The sequence below is a fragment of the Leiobunum rupestre genome, chromosome 3 (assembly GCF_980474605.1).
Source record: "Leiobunum rupestre chromosome 3, qqLeiRupe1.1.hap1, whole genome shotgun sequence".
NCBI classification, from domain to species: domain Eukaryota; kingdom Metazoa; phylum Arthropoda; class Arachnida; order Opiliones; family Sclerosomatidae; genus Leiobunum; species Leiobunum rupestre.
Genome location: NC_143386.1, coordinates 43777982 through 43797350, shown reverse-complemented (window position 1 = coordinate 43797350; position 19369 = coordinate 43777982). Strand labels below are relative to the sequence as shown.

Here is a 19369-nt window from a genome sequence, read left to right as displayed (position 1 = left end):
TTTTATTACTTCTGACCATACACGGTTTCGATAAGTGGGTCGAAATTAGGGCGGGGGGGAGGCGAAGTTTGAGGTTAACTTGACCCTAAAACGCCGTAAATATACGTAAAAAACCCGGAAAAAGGAACGAGAATTGCGACAACTTAACTTGACAAATACCCCTCCCCCCGTCGCAAGGAAAGACTAGATGTTCCGAGTAAAATTCGTAAAGAGCGGTGTAGCGTGGTGGGTAGAGGCATCGGGTTTTGGAGATTACGCGGCCCGCAGCTATCTGTGTTCGGGTCTCGGTGAGGCCACTAATGAAAATTATATATATAATATATTATTTTTCGCAGCTCCATCTACCGTGTCGTCGCTTTTCCACAACAAACAACACTTACAATAGTCCCACTTCGATATATATCTCGATGTGGAACTAAAAGGCGTTCTTTTGCCTCTGCGGGGTGAACGAATTTTCTAAGGGAATACCGAAATTTATCTCTTTTGGGGAAGTTCAAGCTAGCCTTGCACCAAAGGGGATTAAAGAAACGTCAGCTTCGGCAGTTCCAAGTGTATGTTAAGGCTACTTTGATACGCAAGTACGGAGAGACATAGGTCGATTTGGACAAGCATATCCGCCATACGCAGCATAGCCATTTGTCTACTTAGATGTATCATTAACTGAGTTTACATAGAGCCACGACGATTTTTCAATAAAGCAGTTTATGAGCTTCTTGCATTTGCCACTACGTGGCTCTATGTAAACTGAAAAGGCTAATTGGCCTCAAAGCTAGATCTCAAAATGCAATATGCATTCCACTTTAACGTAATGATAGTTTAAGCCTCTGAATGCGCCCCCCCCCCCCACCCATTTGACCCTTACTCCTCTTCAAATTGGACAATGGACAGCTTCGTTTTTCTCTAATCCCAAGTTGTTTCGGAGATGAAGGCTGGTTCACACGGGCAGTGTTTTCCTGATTTTCTCAATTTTCTCGTTTTACCACCTTTTCCCGTGGTTCTGGCGCACGGGAAAACGACTGTACACACGGACAAAATTTAACGGATTTTATCACAGCGAGCGCTGCCGGGGAATGAGAAACGGATAACCTTTTTTTGAGGGGCGTTGGGCTCGACCAGTCAGCGAGCGTTAATGCCGTCACGTGGTAGACGCAAAAATTCTTAAGCCTACTTTTAAAGAATTTCAAAATCCCGTGACAGCGAAACGCTCGCCGATTAGTCGAGCTCAAAGTGCTTCAGAAAACCGGGAAAAAAAGTAGAGATATTTCAACATTTTTTTCTCCGTTTTCTCGTTTCCCGGCCGCGCTGACGGCGGAAAAATCCGTTTAATTTTGTCCGTGTGTACAGTCGTTTTCCCGTGCGCCAGAACAACGGGGAAAGGTGGTAAAACGAGAAAATCAAGAAAACACTGCCCGTGTGAACCAGCCTTAAGACTGTGGACGAATTCCAAGAAATGCGAAGGCCAACTGAGAAACCCTTAAAAAAAAAATTTTGTCATAGGTGGCACTAGCGTCGGGCCTACGTCACATTTTTTCGGGAAGAGGACTGGCGAGCCTGTTTATTCTTTTTACGGTCTAGTGAAGCTCACGCCGGTGACGTATTTCCTCCCCCCTCTCGTTCCGTGGGAAATGCCGGAGTCGCCAACAACGTCATTCTCTTTAAGTACAAATAAACGCATTCTTATCTCGAACTTTGTACTCAAATATCGAATTTCAAAATTGCCGCGTACCAAAATTGGCATTAATTGGTTATATAATTTCGGAGATCAGCTAAGAGTTATAAAACAAAATTAATTAACTACGCTCGCTTCGCTCTGATAAATATATTACTAAATAAATATTCAATATTGTTTTCGCTTGAACTCGAGTTCTTAAGAATTTCAAAATTATTCCCGATTTCCAACTAATTACTAGAAGTCCGATTCTGTCGAAATTGGAGTTTAAAATATCATATTGTCAAAGCTACGAGATTCGGGTCAAAGGATCTTGGCCCCGGATTCCCGCCCAGTTAACAATATATGGCGAAATAATGACTTCCTGATAATATTATCGCTAATTTGCCAGTTCCAATTACATTACTATCGGTTGAGAAAAAATTTGCAGCCAGGGTTGGCTGATTTAAATCAACTTTATTTAATTTTTAAAGAAAGTCATTCTTAAAATTTTGTGGTATGTTATGTTTTTAAATACTTATACTTTTTTAATAGAAAATAATATTAATTTGTTAAACTTAATTTGACGACGACTCGGACATTAGTATTATTATTGTGATAGTAATGTTAAGTCTCTGTCTAGAAAAATGTAAAAAAATGAAAGACAGACTAGAACACGTTTTTAACCTAGGCTTAGTAGCCCCTATGTTTTGCCCACGGCCAACCTAGATCGCGGAAGCGCGTTATAGAAGTTGGCAGTGCTAAGACGAATTTCCGGGAACATTTGAACAAGCTAGCTAAGACCAAAACAATTTATGCTATCGCCTATTGGGGCTTCCCTTTTTTGGGAAAAATACAATTTTTAGTTAAATTTAAAGACGATAGATGGCGGTGCGGTTATTGAAAATATCAAGTACATCTACAAATCCGAACGATAAAAATGGCAAACTACAATCGCGATACTTTCTCTCGCGTACCGATAAAAACGGCAAGATCACTCAACGCACCAAGAAATATACAATAGGTATTTAAATATTCCCGGAATTAAATTCGATTATGAGTAACGTTAATAAATGTTGAACCAGCATTTTTTCCCAAAGTTCCTCTCTCCCTGCTCGTAAAAAAAATAAGCCCAAGTAATTGTGAAAAATGAAATGGCATGTAGAGCTCACAGCAACTTTCGTAATATTTTTCTCAGTAGCTCTGACGTCAAACGGCAGCCCAATTTCACTATAAACGGATGCTTCGAAGAATTGTCCATTGTTACGAATCATCATTATTTTTAATATTTGGAGTGTGTGTTGAATGAAGAATTTATATATTGATTTTTCCTTAGAATGACTGTGTCGAGACGATTTTAAGCGTGGCTTCCAATGTGGCGCCAATTATTCAAATGTTTTAATGAAAGTTAGGGATACACCGATATAATATCCGAGGGGCAGGTCACTTCCTTGATTAACGACGCACACCTCAAAAGATTAAATCTGATTTAATCGTGATTACTTTGATTAAATTCAATTTAATCACGATTAAGTTGATTAAATCACGTTTTAGAATGTTTAAAATTATAAAATCCTGATTAAAAATTTAAATCATGATTAGTATGATTAAATCTTACTTTAGTTTTGATTTTAATGATAAATTCTCTGTTCGACCGATTATATTGATTAAGTACTCGATCACCCGACTCCTTAAAAAAATCACTCGAGTTTTTTTTAGTTACTTGAATAAGATAAAGTTTCCCCTTAATCAAGTACTCGATTACTCGACTGGAATAAGAGGAAGTTTCCCCTTAATCAAGTACTCGATTACTCGACTGGAATAAGAGGAAGTTTCCCCTTAATCAAGTACTCGATTACTCGACTCGACTTCAATATTACTCGACTGGAATAAGAGGAAGTTTCCCGGTAATCAAGTACTCGATTACTCGACTGGAATAAGAGGAAGTTTCCCCTTAATCAAGTACTCGATTACTCGACTGGAATAAGAGGAAGTTTCCCCTTAATCAAGTACTCGATTACTCGACTGGAATAAGAGGCAGTTTCCCCTTAATCAAGTACTCGATTACTCGACTCGACTTCAATATTACTCGACTGGAATAAGAGGAAGTTTCCCCTTAATCAAGTACTCGATTACTCGACTGGAATAAGAGGAAGTTTCCCCTTAATCAAGTACTCGATTACTCGACTCGACTTCAATATTACTCGACTGGAATAAGAGGAAGTTTCCCGGTAATCAAGTACTCGATTACTCGACTCGAATACTCGATTTTAAAAATTTATACTCGATAACCGATTCGATTGCCTAAAACCACTAATCACACAGCCCTAATTCCTGTTTAAAATAAATACCTGCAGAAGCAGAGAACCGTCGTGGATGACAATTCGAATGCAGAACTTGTGGTTGGCGTCCCATCGAGCCACAGCGTAGACGTCCTCCAGTTGGCTGTACGGAGTTGGCTCTTCCATGAATCCACTTGGCTATCATCGGAAAATAGATTCATCGGATTAGTTAATGAAAGCGTAAAATATTTAGAAAATATAGTATATAGATAACTTTCATGCGCAACCATTATCATTATAGTGGAAGACTCTGCACCCCTTTGAACCATGGTCTCCGGGTTGTTGTTAATTTTCCGAAAAAATAAAATGCGGAAAAATTTCCAGAAAATTTTCCGAATTGCGGAAAAATAAAAAATTGAAAGAAAAAAACATTAAAAACCCTTAAAAAGTAATTTAACTTTTTATCGATATAAATTGTCTAATATCAGTAAATATACTACAAAACATCAATTATGTTACATTGTTAATCATTTTAAACTTGTCTAGAGGTTTAGTTTTACTTTCAGATTCGAAAAAATGAGGCGAAAATGCCGCTTTATTTAAATTTGCCAACAATATTAGACTAATCATGGAATGAAAATTTTTAATTTTTTTCGGAAAAATACGGAAAATTTTCCGACTTAAACACTAATTTAATTTAAATCATAATAAATCGCCTAGCTGATTATACCTTTAGGTATTTATGAAAATGTACAAATGCCAATTCATAGCGAACTAAATTACAAGTAGTAATTAATTTTAATCCAGTAGCACTTAATTTTAATCCAGTAGCAATTAATTTTAATCCAGTAGCAATTAATTTTAATCCGGTAGCGATTAATTTTAATCCGGTAGCGATTAATTTTAATCCGGTAGCGATTAATTTTAATCCGGTAGCGATTAATTTTAATCCGGTAGCGATTAATTTTAATCCGGTAGCGATTAATTTTAATCCGGTAGCGATTAATTTTAATCCGGTAGCGATTAATTTTAATCCGGTAGCGATTAATTTTAATCCGGTAGCGATTAATTTTAATCCGGTAGCGATTAATTTTAATCCGGTAGCGATTAATTTTAATCCGGTAGCGATTAATTTTAATCCGGTAGCGATTAATTTTAATCCGGTAGCGATTAATTTTAATCCGGTAGCGATTAATTTTAATCCGGTAGCGATTAATTTTAATCCGGTAGCGATTAATTTTAATCCGGTAGCGATTAATTTTAATCCGGTAGCGATTAATTTTAATCCGGTAGCGATTAATTTAAATCCGGTAGCGATTAATTTAAATCCGGTAGCGATTAATTTAAATCCGGTAGCGATTAATTTAAATCCGGTAGCGATTAATTTAAATCCGGTAGCGATTAATTTAAATCCGGTAGCGATTAATTTAAATCCGGTAGCGATTAATTTAAATCCGGTAGCGATTAATTTAAATCCGGTAGCGATTAATTTAAATCCGGTAGCGATTAATTTAAATCCGGTAGCGATTAATTTAAATCCGGTAGCGATTAATTTAAATCCGGTAGCGATTAATTTAAATCCGGTAGCGATTAATTTAAATCCGGTAGCGATTAATTTTAATCCGGTAGCGATTAATGTTAATCCGGTAGCGATTAATTTTAATCCGGTAGCGATTAATTTTAATCCGGTAGCGATTAATTTTAATCCGGTAGCGATTAATTTTAATCCAATAGCGATTAATTTTAATCCAATAGCGATTAATTTTAATCCAATAGCGATTAATTTTAATCCAATAGCGATTAATTTTAATCCAATAGCGATTAATTTTAATCCAATAGCGATTAATTTAAATCCAATAGCGATTAATTTTAATCCAATAGCGATTTATTTTAATCCGGTAGCAATTAATTTAATCCGGTAGCAATTAATTTAATCCGGTAGCAATTAATTTTAATCCAGTAAAAATTAATTTTTCAAGAAAGAGGCATAAAATCAATAAAATATCATACAGGAAAAAATCCACTTAAATAAAAAATTACAATTAAATCAAATAAGTAAGAAAAGGTAACTTCGACTTGACGTCATTATCCCTCTATACTGGACATCCAGTGCGAATCATCTTGTACAAGATGGAGGAGAGAAGTTTTCGGGAGTGGAAAAGTCGGGCGCCACCTGCGGCTTTGTAAAATTCCCATCATGCTCTTTTTGGTCGGACGTCATCAAGCCAGAATGATGGCAGATAAAGCTGACGTCCGACCAAAAACCGGGGTAGTCTGGGTAATCCTAACAGCAATAGGCGGGAAAGGACGTTCTTAATACCGCTATGGGATTTTCCACTCCAGAAGGGTGGGGTGCATTTGGCCGACTCCGCATTTGGCCGACTCCTCATTTGGCCGACTCCTCATTTGACCGACTTTTCATTTGGCCGACTGCTCATATGTCCGAATGCCCATTTGGCCGACAGCTCATTTGGTCGACTTTTCGGTCGGCCAAATGAGCAGACCATATGGCCTACTACTCATTAGGCCGACTACTCATTTGGCCGACTACTCTTTTAGCTGAAATTCTGGTCGGCCAAATGAGCAGCCCGTTTGACCGACTGCTCATTTGTCCGACTACTCATTTGACCGACTGCTCGTTTGGCCAACTGCTCGTTTGACCGACTGCTCGTTTGGCCGACTGCTCATTTGAACGACTGCTCATTTGAACGACTGCTCATTTGACCGACTGCTCATTTGAACGACTGCTCATTTGACCGACTGCTCATTTCACCGACTGCTCATTTCACTGACTCTTATACTATAGCCTGTCCTTATCTATGTCTTTAGTGTTAGGTTGACTTATAGAACGGGCAATGTATTCTAAGCATTGGCGCCTGACGGCGCCGCGCACTCGCTTCGCTCGAGCGCTGGGGGGCCGGACCGGCGCCCCCCCAGCCCCGTTCTTTATAACCAAGCTGGGCCTTCTAAAACGCGACCTAGAGGACAGTACCTAGCCAAACGCACCTAGTATCGTCTAAATGACATATGAGCAGTCGGCGAAATGAGTAGTCGGCCAAATGAGTAGTCGGCCAAATGAGTAGTCGGCCAAATGAGTAGTCGGCCAAATGAGTAGTCGGCCAAATGAGTAGTCGGCCAAACGAGTAGTCGGCCAAACGAGTAGTCGGCCAAACGAGCAGTCGGCCAAACGAGCAGTCGGCCAAACGAGCAGTCGGCCAAACGAGCAGTCGGCCAAACGAGCAGTCGGCTAAATGAGTAGTCGGAAAAATGAGCAGTCGGTCTAATGCACTGTCCATTTGGCCGACTGCCCATTTGGCCGAATTCTCAGTCGGACAAATGTGCAGTCGGCCAAATGGACAGTCGGCGTAACGTGTATTTTGTGGTCGGCCAAATGAGAAGTCGGCCAAACGAAACTCTCCCCTCCAGAATACTTCCCTCCTCCAAGCATGTACAAATATCTCGCAAAACCTTCCTTTATATCCCTCCGTTTACAACACCATCTCGTGCAAATTTTCATCAAAATAAAAGTAAAATTAAGCCTTATCCAAGTTTAATGTCAGTTACCCTTTACGCGCACAGCCACGACCATTATCGCGACCATGAAGCATTCACGGGCAAAAAATACAGGCTTAATATTAAGACAACATTAGAAGTATGGCTTCGCGTGAAATACACCTCACAGGATCCAAGAACCGCAAAAAATACCAACTCGGTGTTTCAAAGGCTTCCGTATAAAGAAAAAGCCCTTTCTTAGAAGACATCTCTTCAAAAACAGCCGAAATATGAGAAAATAAATAAGTCCCGCATTAAATGATACAATACAGTGGGTCGCTGACCTGCCGTAACCGGGGGAGAAATAACTTGAGTAATGTGGTGTACACTCGTTAGGTAATCCCTCGGATGATTCCAAGTAATATCTGTTATTCCATAATAATCTCAAGAAATATCCGTAATTATATAATAATCTCAAGAAATATCCGTAATTCCATAATAATCTCAAGAAATATCCGTAATTCCATAATTATCTCAAGAAATATCGGTAATTCCATAATTATCTCAAGAAATATCGGTAATTCCATAATAATCTCAAGAAATATCCGTAATTCCATAATAATCTCAAGAAATATCAGTAATTCCATAATTATCTCAAGAAATATCGGTAAATCCATAATAATCTCAAGAAATATCAGTAATTCCATAATTATCTCAAGAAATATTGGTAAATCCATAATAATCTCAAGATCAGTAAGTCCATAATTATCTCAAGAAATATTGGTAAATCCATAATTATCTCAAGAAATATTGGTAAATCCATATTTATCTCAAGAAATATTGGTAAATCCATAATTATCTCATGAAATATTGGTAAATCCATAATTATCTCAAGAAATATTGGTAAATCCATAATAATCTCAAGAAATATCCGAAAGTCCATAATAATCTCAAGAAATATCCGTAAGTCCATAATAATCTCAAGAAATATCCATAATTCCATAATAATCTCAAGAAATCTCCGTAATTCCATGATAATCTCAAGAAATCTCCGTAATTCCATAATAATCTTAAGAAATATCCGTAATTCCATAATAATCTCAAGTAATATCCGTAATTCCATAATTATCTCAAGAAATATCTGTAATTCCATGATAATCTCAAGTAATATCCGTAATTCCATAATTATCTCAAGAAATATCCGTAATTCCATGATAATCTCAAGAAATATCCGTAATTCCATGATAATCTCAAGAAATATCCGTAATTCCATGATAATCTCAAGAAATATCCGTAATTCCATGATAATCTCAAGAAATATCCGTAATTCCATGATAATCTCAAGAAATATCCGTAAGTCCATGATAATCTCAAGAAATATCCGTAAGTCCATGATAATCTGTTTTTGACTGGGAACAACTCCCCCCCCCCCCCCCCGCATGTATGAAAGCGGAGATGGGCAGAATTTGCAACGCCATCTATCGATTGGTTGTCCACGAAAGCCAAAGGTGGCTTATATATTACCAAAAGTAAATGAACCGAAGTTATCAGACTGCTACACTGCCCATGTTGGAGGCGTTTACCTTATGAAGTTACATTCTAACCTCGAATTTGAAATTTTGCGCGCTCCTAGGTTTTGGTTTTTATGAAAGCAATTTTTATACATATAAATAGCTATAACCACAATTCCCAGGTGAAATTTATCGCGTCAAAAGACGGCGATGGAACTTAGCTTTATTTGACTATTTTCTCATCATTTTCATAAGGAAAATGCCCTCCGATTCTGAGCGCTATTTCAATGACTTCGGTTCATTTACTTCTGATATTACTTATAAGATATATCGAAATATAATATATTGATAAAGAAATGAAATATTTATTTACGACTTGCCACTTTAACAATCCTCATCCTTCCTTGGTTTACATCAAATGACAGTTGATTTTCAAAAACGCATAATGTATTTCATTTCACCGCGCGTCGATGGCGCCACGTAATCTGCCCATCTCATGGATTCCTACATGGCGAAAAGGGGGTCGGCACTCGCGGTCAACTTCGCCAGATACAATACTTGGCAGTGCTACGTCACAGTTTTTTTTTCAATAGTTTTTATCGTGAGGAGAAGAATATGACCATAATGGCGGCCATGGCCAAAGCTACGGAGTGCCAAGTCTCTATAGTGCCTCTATTTCTATTCTATATCTATACATAGTTTGCATCCCTACGTCATCAATGACGCAGTTCCAAGTATAGATATAAGAACCAAGAATAAATATTTAATTTGAGCAAGAATGAACGGTTCTTTGCCGCCATTTTGATTTCTTAGTAAAACGGGAGGGTTAACAGTTTCAATCGTCTGTTTGCGGATTTTAATTATTTTCAAATGATTAAGGATTTATTTTCACGTTAAAAATGGTTATCTGCCTGGTTAAAAATTGTTCGAGTAGTTCAATTACCAAGGGAGAGCGAAAATTGTGTATTTTATTCGATAGTGAAGGTAATTGTAAAAAGGATGACCACAAAGTCCTAACTTTGATAAGCTTTGTTAACTTCTTTTCGTAGATATTTCTGTCGTAATTTGATATTTTATTTTAATAACCCGGCCTTAGAATCTTATCTGGCTTTGTTTAGGGCCCATTTAAAATTTTAAAGCATAAATCTAATACGTTTTGTAGCTTTGACGAGATTACCAACAAAATGGCTACCTATTTAGTAGCTACGCGCGAAATGGTTTGAATTTTTGATCGCCCTCCTAGTTTCCTTGGAGACCATAGGCCCCTCCCTTCGGTGCAAACTATGAATGGGTATGAAAGGTGGTTTTGGAATTACGATTCTATCGCCACCTGGCCGTCATACGGTACAATCATTAGCGTTCAGCGTTCGAAATTTAATATTTAATTTATATTTATATATGAATTATCTTTAGGGTAGTTGAAAAAAGATCTCTTCATTTAATTTCCCTTGAGATTTTCAACAATTTAAAAACGACGATTTGATTTATTTTGGTCTTCAGTCATGCTTCAGTCTTCACGCGGCGACGCGTGGGGCGGAGCCAACTTATAGTGACGTAGTCGAAGTAGAACTCGGCTGTTATTTATAAGCGGTCCAAGCGTTAGTTCCTAATTTCCTAAAATGGTTAGGTTACCTTTTTGCAGTATTTATCATTAATCTATTTCATTAATATTATTATTAGAATAGTTATTATTATAATAAAATTATAACAGCTCATTTATTATTTGTTAATAATATGAAGAATGTATTTATTTATACTCAGGGAGAATGAATATGTCGAGATTATTTTTAGCGTTTCTCCAATTCCAGCCGTTGGGGCCCCCGGTATGCTCCTCCGCTTTAAAAAATCAAATAATACTGCAATCTCATTGGTCCTTAAAAATTACGTTTTTCGACGCGATTAACGCCGCTGCGAGGACGCAAAAAATAAATACAGTCGTTTTTGAGGAATTATTCGACTAAAAGTATCCCCGCTTTGATAATGCTTTAATTTCTCATATCTACCACAACGCCTTTCGTGAATCTAAAACCACGTACCTCATTATTAAGAAATTATATTTGAATAACTATCCAAACTATAATGAAAATAGTTAATTTATAGCTCGGATATTGTAGTTTATATGTTAATTAAGGGTGCATTTAAAAAATACACACTTAATATGAAACAATAAAGGTTTCAAGTGAGGAAACCTCTTCAGGGCGGGCACGCTTCCTCTAATAGAAGAATTGGGTGTTTCTACTATCGTTCTAGACAAGCGCCATGAGCGAGAAAAGAGAGAAGCTATGGCGCACCCTACCAAACAAGTAGGGTTCTACTCCCTTTAATATTCCGTGATTCCACTCTTGATTCTTTGATTCTCATTCGATTCCGATTCTCGTTAGATTCCGTTTCAAATCACTCAAAAACCGTTTTCGTGTGACCGAGGCTTATGACTGCGATTTTTTAAATTATCTTTGATTCCGTGATTCGTATGTGATTCATCGATTCGAGTAGGGTTCCAAGATTCCGAAGATTCGTATATTTTGTGTTAGATTCTCGAGATTCGTATATTTTATATCAGATTCCTTGACTACTTAGATATTTTTCTTTTGATAAAGCCAAAATATGAAAATTTTTACTTTATATTTTACTTTTATCAGAAATAAATGACTGAACTTCAGTTTGTGTTTTTCCTCGGACTCTTCAGGTTAAGGTTTTAACTTAAAAAAGTACTGCATCCTTTACAAGCCTTAGGTTTTTCCACACAATCCGTCAGGGATTTGTTTGTACCAAAAGTGACATAATTACCAAAAGTGTGTCAATCGGACCTATTTCTGAATGAATGTTACGAGCGAAATACAAGTTGGGAGGGGAGAAGGGAAGGTATGCCTTGGGGAGGGAAGGAAGTTAAAACCAACAAATAACGCCTCGTAGTGAGGAACGGAAGAACTAAGTAGCACTGGTAAAAGTTAGTGTATTTTTTGATATTTCGTCGTTCTGTAGAGATGCTATCGCCATCTACCTACGATATAATAACAAAGACTAAAAAAAGATCCAGAAAGGCGACAATAAATAGCCTTTTAAGTGGTCAATCTCGAGTCGAGCATTCATTAAACCTTTAGCATACGAAAGTACAGGGATTGTCACACTTTTGGTAATTATGTCGCTTTTGGTGTATTAAGATCACGTACTTTTTTTGTCCGCCGCCGAATCTGACATAACGCTTGAACCATAAGGTTTAGAAGGGTCATTGATGTGTCAATCGATAGAAAAAATCACATCCTCAATAGCCCAATACTCATTTTGCCACTAGGGGGGCCACAAGTTGGTAATTTGCCCATTTAATAATTTTAGTAGATTTTCGACAAAAAATGTACATAACTTTTTAAAATTAAGCCCGACTTGTTTGAAAATTATATTTTTAGTTAGTACTGATCATTTCTGAACTACTATACTTATTCGGCTACTTTATTTTTAATATCAGGTAACTCGAAAATTTCGGTTTGTCTAAAAATTAATTTAAATGAACGTGTTCGCGTCTCGCTACCTTATTCCTGAAACCAGGAAACTCAAAAAATTCAATTTCGATAAAATTCCTCCTACAAGATGATTGAAAATTGGTTCAAATTTAATATTTAAAATATATTTAAACATCGGGAGATTAGGTTTGTGTGTATTTAAAATATCCGTGACATCTTGTTTTAAATCATCTTCATAACATTTTCAAGATACATTTAAATTCCCTGACAGTTTATAAATTCTTAAGATTAGCGTTTATTTCCTTTATTTTTGCCCCTTTTAAAATTAAACGACTTTAATTTATCTTTTAATTTAACCGAAACTAATCTAAAATAAATTAATCAAAATACAACGGCTAGAAATTTCGGAGAGCACGTAAAACAAAGCCAATGACGTAATAGTCCGTCAATAAAATGGGTTTGCGTCGAGTCCCTTCCGAGCGAAGGTCTGCGGAACGAGTAAGAGGATGTCGTGTAACATAAGGACTTGACGTTATTTCTTTTTGTCTGGCTGTGAAGAGCGCAATCTCAATTCTAGCAGTTCCGCGAAATTTGAGACGCAGCCTTAAAAGGGCTGAAAGCGCTCAACTTTTAACAATGGCCCGTACACTATAGCGTCTGTTTAACGTGCTTTTAATGCGGAAAGTATTTTTGCGTCAAGGTCCATTCATGTTAGCTTCTTTTGCCACCAAAATAACTTGACGCTATTTTTTGCATTTTGTGAAAGTGCTGTACACGCTGCCCTACAATTAAATTAAAAATTCTCGCTTTAAAATTCTTAAAGTGTTAAATTTCAAATTCCTTTACAAAATCAAAATTCAAATGCGTTTGGTAAAATTATTGGGTATTTTGCAATAGATTCCGCGCTGATGAAACTAGTTTGGGATTTTGCAATAGCTTCCGCGCTGATGAAACTATTTTGGGATTTTGCAATAGCGTCCGCGCTGATGAAACTATTTTGGGATTTTGCAATAGCTTCCGCGCTGATGAAACTATTTTGGGATTTTGCAATAGCTTCCGCGCTGATGAAACTATTTTGGGATTTTGCAATAGCTTCCGCGCTGATGAAACTATTTTGGGATTTTGCAATAGCTTCCGCGCTGATGAAACTATTTTGGGATTTTGCAATAGCTTCCGCGCTGATGAAAATATTTTGGTAAAACTATTCCTGTTTCCATGACAGCTTCCCTTTTGGTAAAACTATTCCTGTTTCCAAATCCGCTTTCCATCTGGTAAAACTATTCCTGTTTCCATGACAGCTTCCCTTTTGGTAAAAATATTCCTGTTTCCATGACAGCTTCATTTTTGGTAAAACTATTCCTGTTTCCAAATCCGCTTTCCATCTGGTAAAACTATTCCTGTTTCCATGACAGCTTCCCTTTTGGTAAAACTATTCCTGTTTCCATGACAGCTTCCCTTTTGGTAAAACTATTCCTGTTTCCATGACAGCTTCCCTTTTGGTAAAACTATTCCTGTTTCCAAATCCGCTTTCCATCTGGTAAAACTATTCCTGTTTCCAAATCCGCTTTCCATCTGGTAAAACTATTCCTGTTTCCATGACAGCTTCCCTTTTGGTAAAACTATTCCTGTTTCCATGACAGCTTCCCTTTTGGTAAAACTATTCCTGTTTCCATGACAGCTTCCCTTTTGGTAAAACTATTCCTGTTTCCAAATCCGCTTTCCATCTGGTAAAACTATTCCTGTTTCCATGACAGCTTCCCTTTTGGTAAAACTATTCCTGTTTCCATGACAGCTTCCCTTTTGGTAAAACTATTCCTGTTTCCATGACAGCTTCCCTTTTGGTAAAACTATTCCTGTTTCCATGACAGCTTCCCTTTTGGTAAAACTATTCCTGTTTCCATGACAGCTTCCCTTTTGGTAAAACTATTCCTGTTTCCAAATCCGCTTTCCATCTGGTAAAACTATTCCTGTTTCCATGACAGCTTCCCTTTTTGCTATGGAACCCTAATTTATCCACCTAATTCTGGCGGAACCCCAACTCATTTTTTTTACTCATCTTAACAGACTCTTGACACAAACAAAAATGGCCGCGACAGGGGCGTATTAACCATTAGGCAAAGTAGGCACGTGCCTAGGGCGCCATTTTTCTAGGGGCGCCAAAACTCTGATAAAGCCCCACGGTCCATGTACTTGGCTTGCCCCTACTCAAAATAACGCCGAAAAGGTTTGGGAAACTAAAATATATTTATTTATTTATTAAAAACCGATACGCCCCTCCTTAGCTGACCAATGCGAAGGGGCGCCAAATTTTTCTGTGCCTAAAGGCGCCGAAAGGGTGAATCCGGCCCTGCCAAGCGACCCTTCCACGGAACACCTTTTGGGAACCGCTGTCTTAAAAACTCGCGGTCAATGAAATAAAATAAACGATGGCAGCGGTGGAAAAAGACAGTTCAGCCGACAGAGCGATCAAAACCTTACGAGGGGGTAAAATGTAACCGGTCTAAAGCGTGGTAATCTCAGTCTGAAGGCAATCCAAATATTATCTCGCTTCCTGGCGTCAGCGACGCGAAAGGCGTGAAATGTTCGGAGGCCCGTGTCGCGAAGATAACGAAGTATGGATACAACAAATCCGATCAAACAACGCTTTTTATCATGGCGCGCTCCTCGCCAGAGTTACGACTCAAACTGTCCACCCACTTATTTTTTGTTCACAATAGGTCACTGATTTTCCCAACTATGGCAACTGACGCGACAATTCAATGACAAAAATAAATATTTGCGTCGTTTTGTCATTTGGAGGTCGCGAATCCCAATAACACGCCTTATCGATTGAGAGTCCCAACTACTTGATGGTTCCCGCAAATTGCCAACTAGATCACGAATGGCATACGATTGGAGTCTCGGAGGGACGCCTAATAAGTTCTCATAAACTGACATTTTCGATTTTAACAACGAAGAGCCAGACTGGATTAAACCACCCTGATTTAAGCCAGATTTAACCACCAAATAAAATCCATGGTTAAAACCACTTTTTTTTTATAAAAAAAATTGAGACATTAATTAGAAACATTGACAAAACTTAACCTTCACTTTTTGTCGCGAGTAATGAGAGCTAACATATAAGCAATTAGGGTATCTTAAAATTAATTTTGCGCGTGAAAATACGCTGCCATGTTAGGGTATAAAAGCGGGTAAATAAGTCTGCTATACCTCACAATGTAAAGGTACTGTCACGCGCAAAAACGTAATTTTTAAATCGGGAAATTTGAGCAATGAGGGCTTGATATAAGGAATTTGATCATTTTTTATTAATGGTTTTAACTAGTTTAAACCACCGGTTACAGCCAGTTTTAACCATACTGGATTTTTCAATTTTAAAAAAAGCCGGTTTTTTGCCAACCCTGGGTTAAGGGGGAAGACTACAGTGGCCATTGTCTATACTTTCGCGCTATTTCAAGCTGAACTCTTAATTTTGTATTTTAACTTATAAAATTAATATTTAAGTGTAGAACAGCCTCTTGTTTGGTGCTTAAAATAATGTTGACAATTTTAAATTTAAAAGTAATTAAGTTATTACGTTTCAATTCGGACCCCCGGAGCTAAACAAGTTGGGCAAGCGCCCAAACTACCCTTTAGTTAGGACCTTATATCCCGTTAACTATTAATATTAGAATTATCAAAATTATTTTAAGCACTAGAGGAAAGTTCAGCCTACTAAGAAAAATATAATTCAATAATATAAATGTTAAAACAGAAACGTTCAGCTTGAACGAAAAAGAGGCTTTTACTGTGTTCTTCCCCCTTAAGGTGTTACGATACCACCGAGGGGCAGGTCACTTCCTTGATTAACGACGCACCCCTCGAAAGATTAAATCCGATTTAATCGTGACTATTTTGATTAAATTCAATTTAATCAAGATTAAGTTGAATAAATCACGTTTAATCGTGATTAGAGTGTATAAATCTGATTTAATCATGATTAAATATGATTAAAGTTATCAAATCCTGATTGAAACGATTAAGACGTGATTAGAAAGAGAATCAAACACAATTGCGATAGAACCGTCAATATTAATAATTAATATTAAATTATCGTACTTTAGTTTTGATTTTAATTATAAAATCTCGATACAACAGAATACAATTATTAAATCGTGATTAAAATGATTAAATCGTGATTAAAATGATTAAATCTAATTAAAATTTTAAATCCGGATTGAGAAGATTAGATCATGATTAGAATGATTAAATCTCGTTTAAATCGTGATTAGATTTTCTAATCTTGATTACGCTGATTTAATCATTTTATTATGATTAAGACGCACACAAAATGGAAGTGACCTGACCTGCCCCTCGGATACAACGTGAAGTCCACATTTCTTTTATAATTTTAATTTCATTCAAAACTTTAGCTTGAGTGTTAAATCATCAAATAATAAAATATTATTATTATCAAAAGACTACCAAGAATCCCCCTAAGTTTGAAACTAATGGATTTTCACGTTAGACAGAAAACCATATCTCTACTTTGAATGCTTATCCTGCCGTATCGCGTATGGTAAGCTCACTTTGACCATGGGCAACCCATGCTCTGACGGCTTTGGCCCGGCCTACGAGATAAAAAAATCCCCTTTGAGCGCGCTCACCTCTCACGTAGTTGTTTGTTAAGTTAACATAGTGACGTCAAAAAAACCGTCAGCCACATCGAGACGAAAATCTGCCGCGAAGCCCTCGATAAGCATTCCAAGTAAAGGTATGGATTCCTGTTTTGTCATATAAAGAATGTGGGAGATAAATTCTAGGATTTGGATTTTACCCAAATTTGGGACGGGATTTTCGATTTTTTTGTTGATTTATCATTTAAAGAAGGTTTTGCAAAGTATCCTAAATCAAAATTCCCTCCCGGGTTTCGGCACCAAATTGTGTTGCGAACCGATAGTCAGGTTAATTCGCGACCTTAAAAATCCGCAGCCTAAAACTTAGACCCCAAGTGGCTTAAGTTAAAAATTATTGACCACGAAGTAAACGGACAAAATTCAAACAATGTTTATTTCGACAGCACAGATTTTTTCTCACTGAACTTCACCCCCTTTTACCCCGAAAGAAGGGGGTGACACTCTCTGACCATAAAGGTTATACCTTCCCCTAAGCCCCGAAGCTCCGACGTCACCGATTTTGGGCACGCTGGGAGCTCTTGGAAAGACCCCGAAATAATCCCGAATACCTTTTCAATGCTCGACCTTCAAACTATGGCGCCACTAAATCGGCCCAAGAAACCGTCCCTACAATTCCTTTCTAAAAAGACGCTAAAAAATATACCCGATTTACGCGATTTTCGAGGATGGTTCCAACAGAAGGTGGAAGATAAATTTTCGGATTTTGGATTTTTATACAAATTTTGTACGGGTTTTTATTATGGATTTATCACACAGTGGCCGCGTTCAGTAATAGCAAACGGTTTTACCGTTGAATGCGCATTCACTACTGTACGACTTTTTTCACTTCCGGGATTGACGTCACGTTTGCAATCGAATAGACCCATGTTGAAAGTTGGGGGCCCGAAAATTAACATTTTTACCTGGCAACTCAGCATTTGGACGGAACATCCGTTTCCTTACTTCCACCTGTATATTTCAATGGCGGTCACGTGGTTCAAAACGTCACAAACCGAGGGGTCGGACATTTAGTCAAAATCCCGTACACTCCCCTCGAAATCCAAAATCACAAAACGAAATCCAAAAAAAAGATTTCGGATTTTGTAAAAATCCACTATTTTCCGAAATCACGAAATCCGGCACGAAATCACGAAATCCGGCGCGAAATCACGAAATCCTGATCGAAATCACGAAATCGGACATTCAGGGAAAATTGTACTGGATTTCGAAATCCACCTGGATTTTGGTGGATTTCGAAATCATTTTCTGGATTTTGGTGGATTTCGAAATCTTCCCATGGATTTCGAAATCTTCCCATGGATTTCGAAATCTTCCTACGGATTTCCAAATTTGGAAGCGGATTTCCAAATTTTGAAACGGACTTCGAAGATTTCGAAATGGATTTTGAGATTTCTAAACGGATTTCGGATTTCGAAATTGATTTCGAGATTTCGTTCCGGATTTTGGAAAATAGTGGATTTTTACAAAATCCGAAATCTTTTTTTGGATTTCGTTTTGTGATTTTGGATTTTTTCCGGATTAAGTGTTGTTTCATTAAATTTTAAGCTACTAAGTTACCAAATTTATTCAAAATACTTAAATTAGCATAAGCCTCGGTCAAAATAACTTATTCGAGCTATTAAGATGCAGAAAAAAATAGCAGACGACTCAACGTAAAATTCAGTCAATTTGCCTGGAGCCGCTCAGTAGAATACTACGTCACGTTAGCAATCGCAACTCAACGGTTGATAAACTGTTTACTCTCCGATTACGGTTAATGAACGCAGCCATGAATTCACCTGTTGGTGAATAACCGAAACTCATGTTTTAATCCCCAATGCATGCTTATGTTATCATATTATTATTCGGACCAATGAATCTTCCCCAAATATACGTTACCAACTTCGAAATTTATCCGTTTTTTGCTACTGTATAGGGTACACGACGACAAAATGTACTTTTTATAATTTCTGTAGTATCATTCAATCACTTTATCTTCTTCGTGTGTTCTGGTTTATCGCAAAAGCTAGCAAACGAGAGCTTTATCATCGAACCAGGTTTTGAACTTGAAACTTTGTAACCCAATTTGATAACAGGATGACGGAAATCGGTTAATTAGCGGGTTTAGGTTAAAACGTATCTATATTTTATTATTTTTAATCGCATTAAATTTTTATAATTTTTCTATAAACATCAATCACATATTTATTTATCCACGAGATCCAGTGAACAGTACGTAAATTCTAAGGTCGATGTTAAGCCAAATAAAATTTTAGCAGAAATAAATATCAAGAAAAATGTGACGAAATAAACAGATTTATTT

The 19369-nt window shown here is 37.3% G+C and overlaps 1 protein-coding gene across 1 annotated transcript in view; it reads right to left on the bottom strand.

Annotated features, from left to right (window-relative positions):
• LOC149951863 (C-Maf-inducing protein-like) overlaps positions 1–19369 on the bottom strand; it is a 58921-nt gene that overhangs the window by 25645 nt on the left and 13907 nt on the right. Inside the window, exon 2 of the mRNA XM_090168312.1 lies at positions 4000–4128. Coding sequence (XP_090024438.1) covers positions 4000–4128 — 129 coding nt within the window. The remainder of the gene's footprint in view (positions 1–3999; positions 4129–19369) is intronic.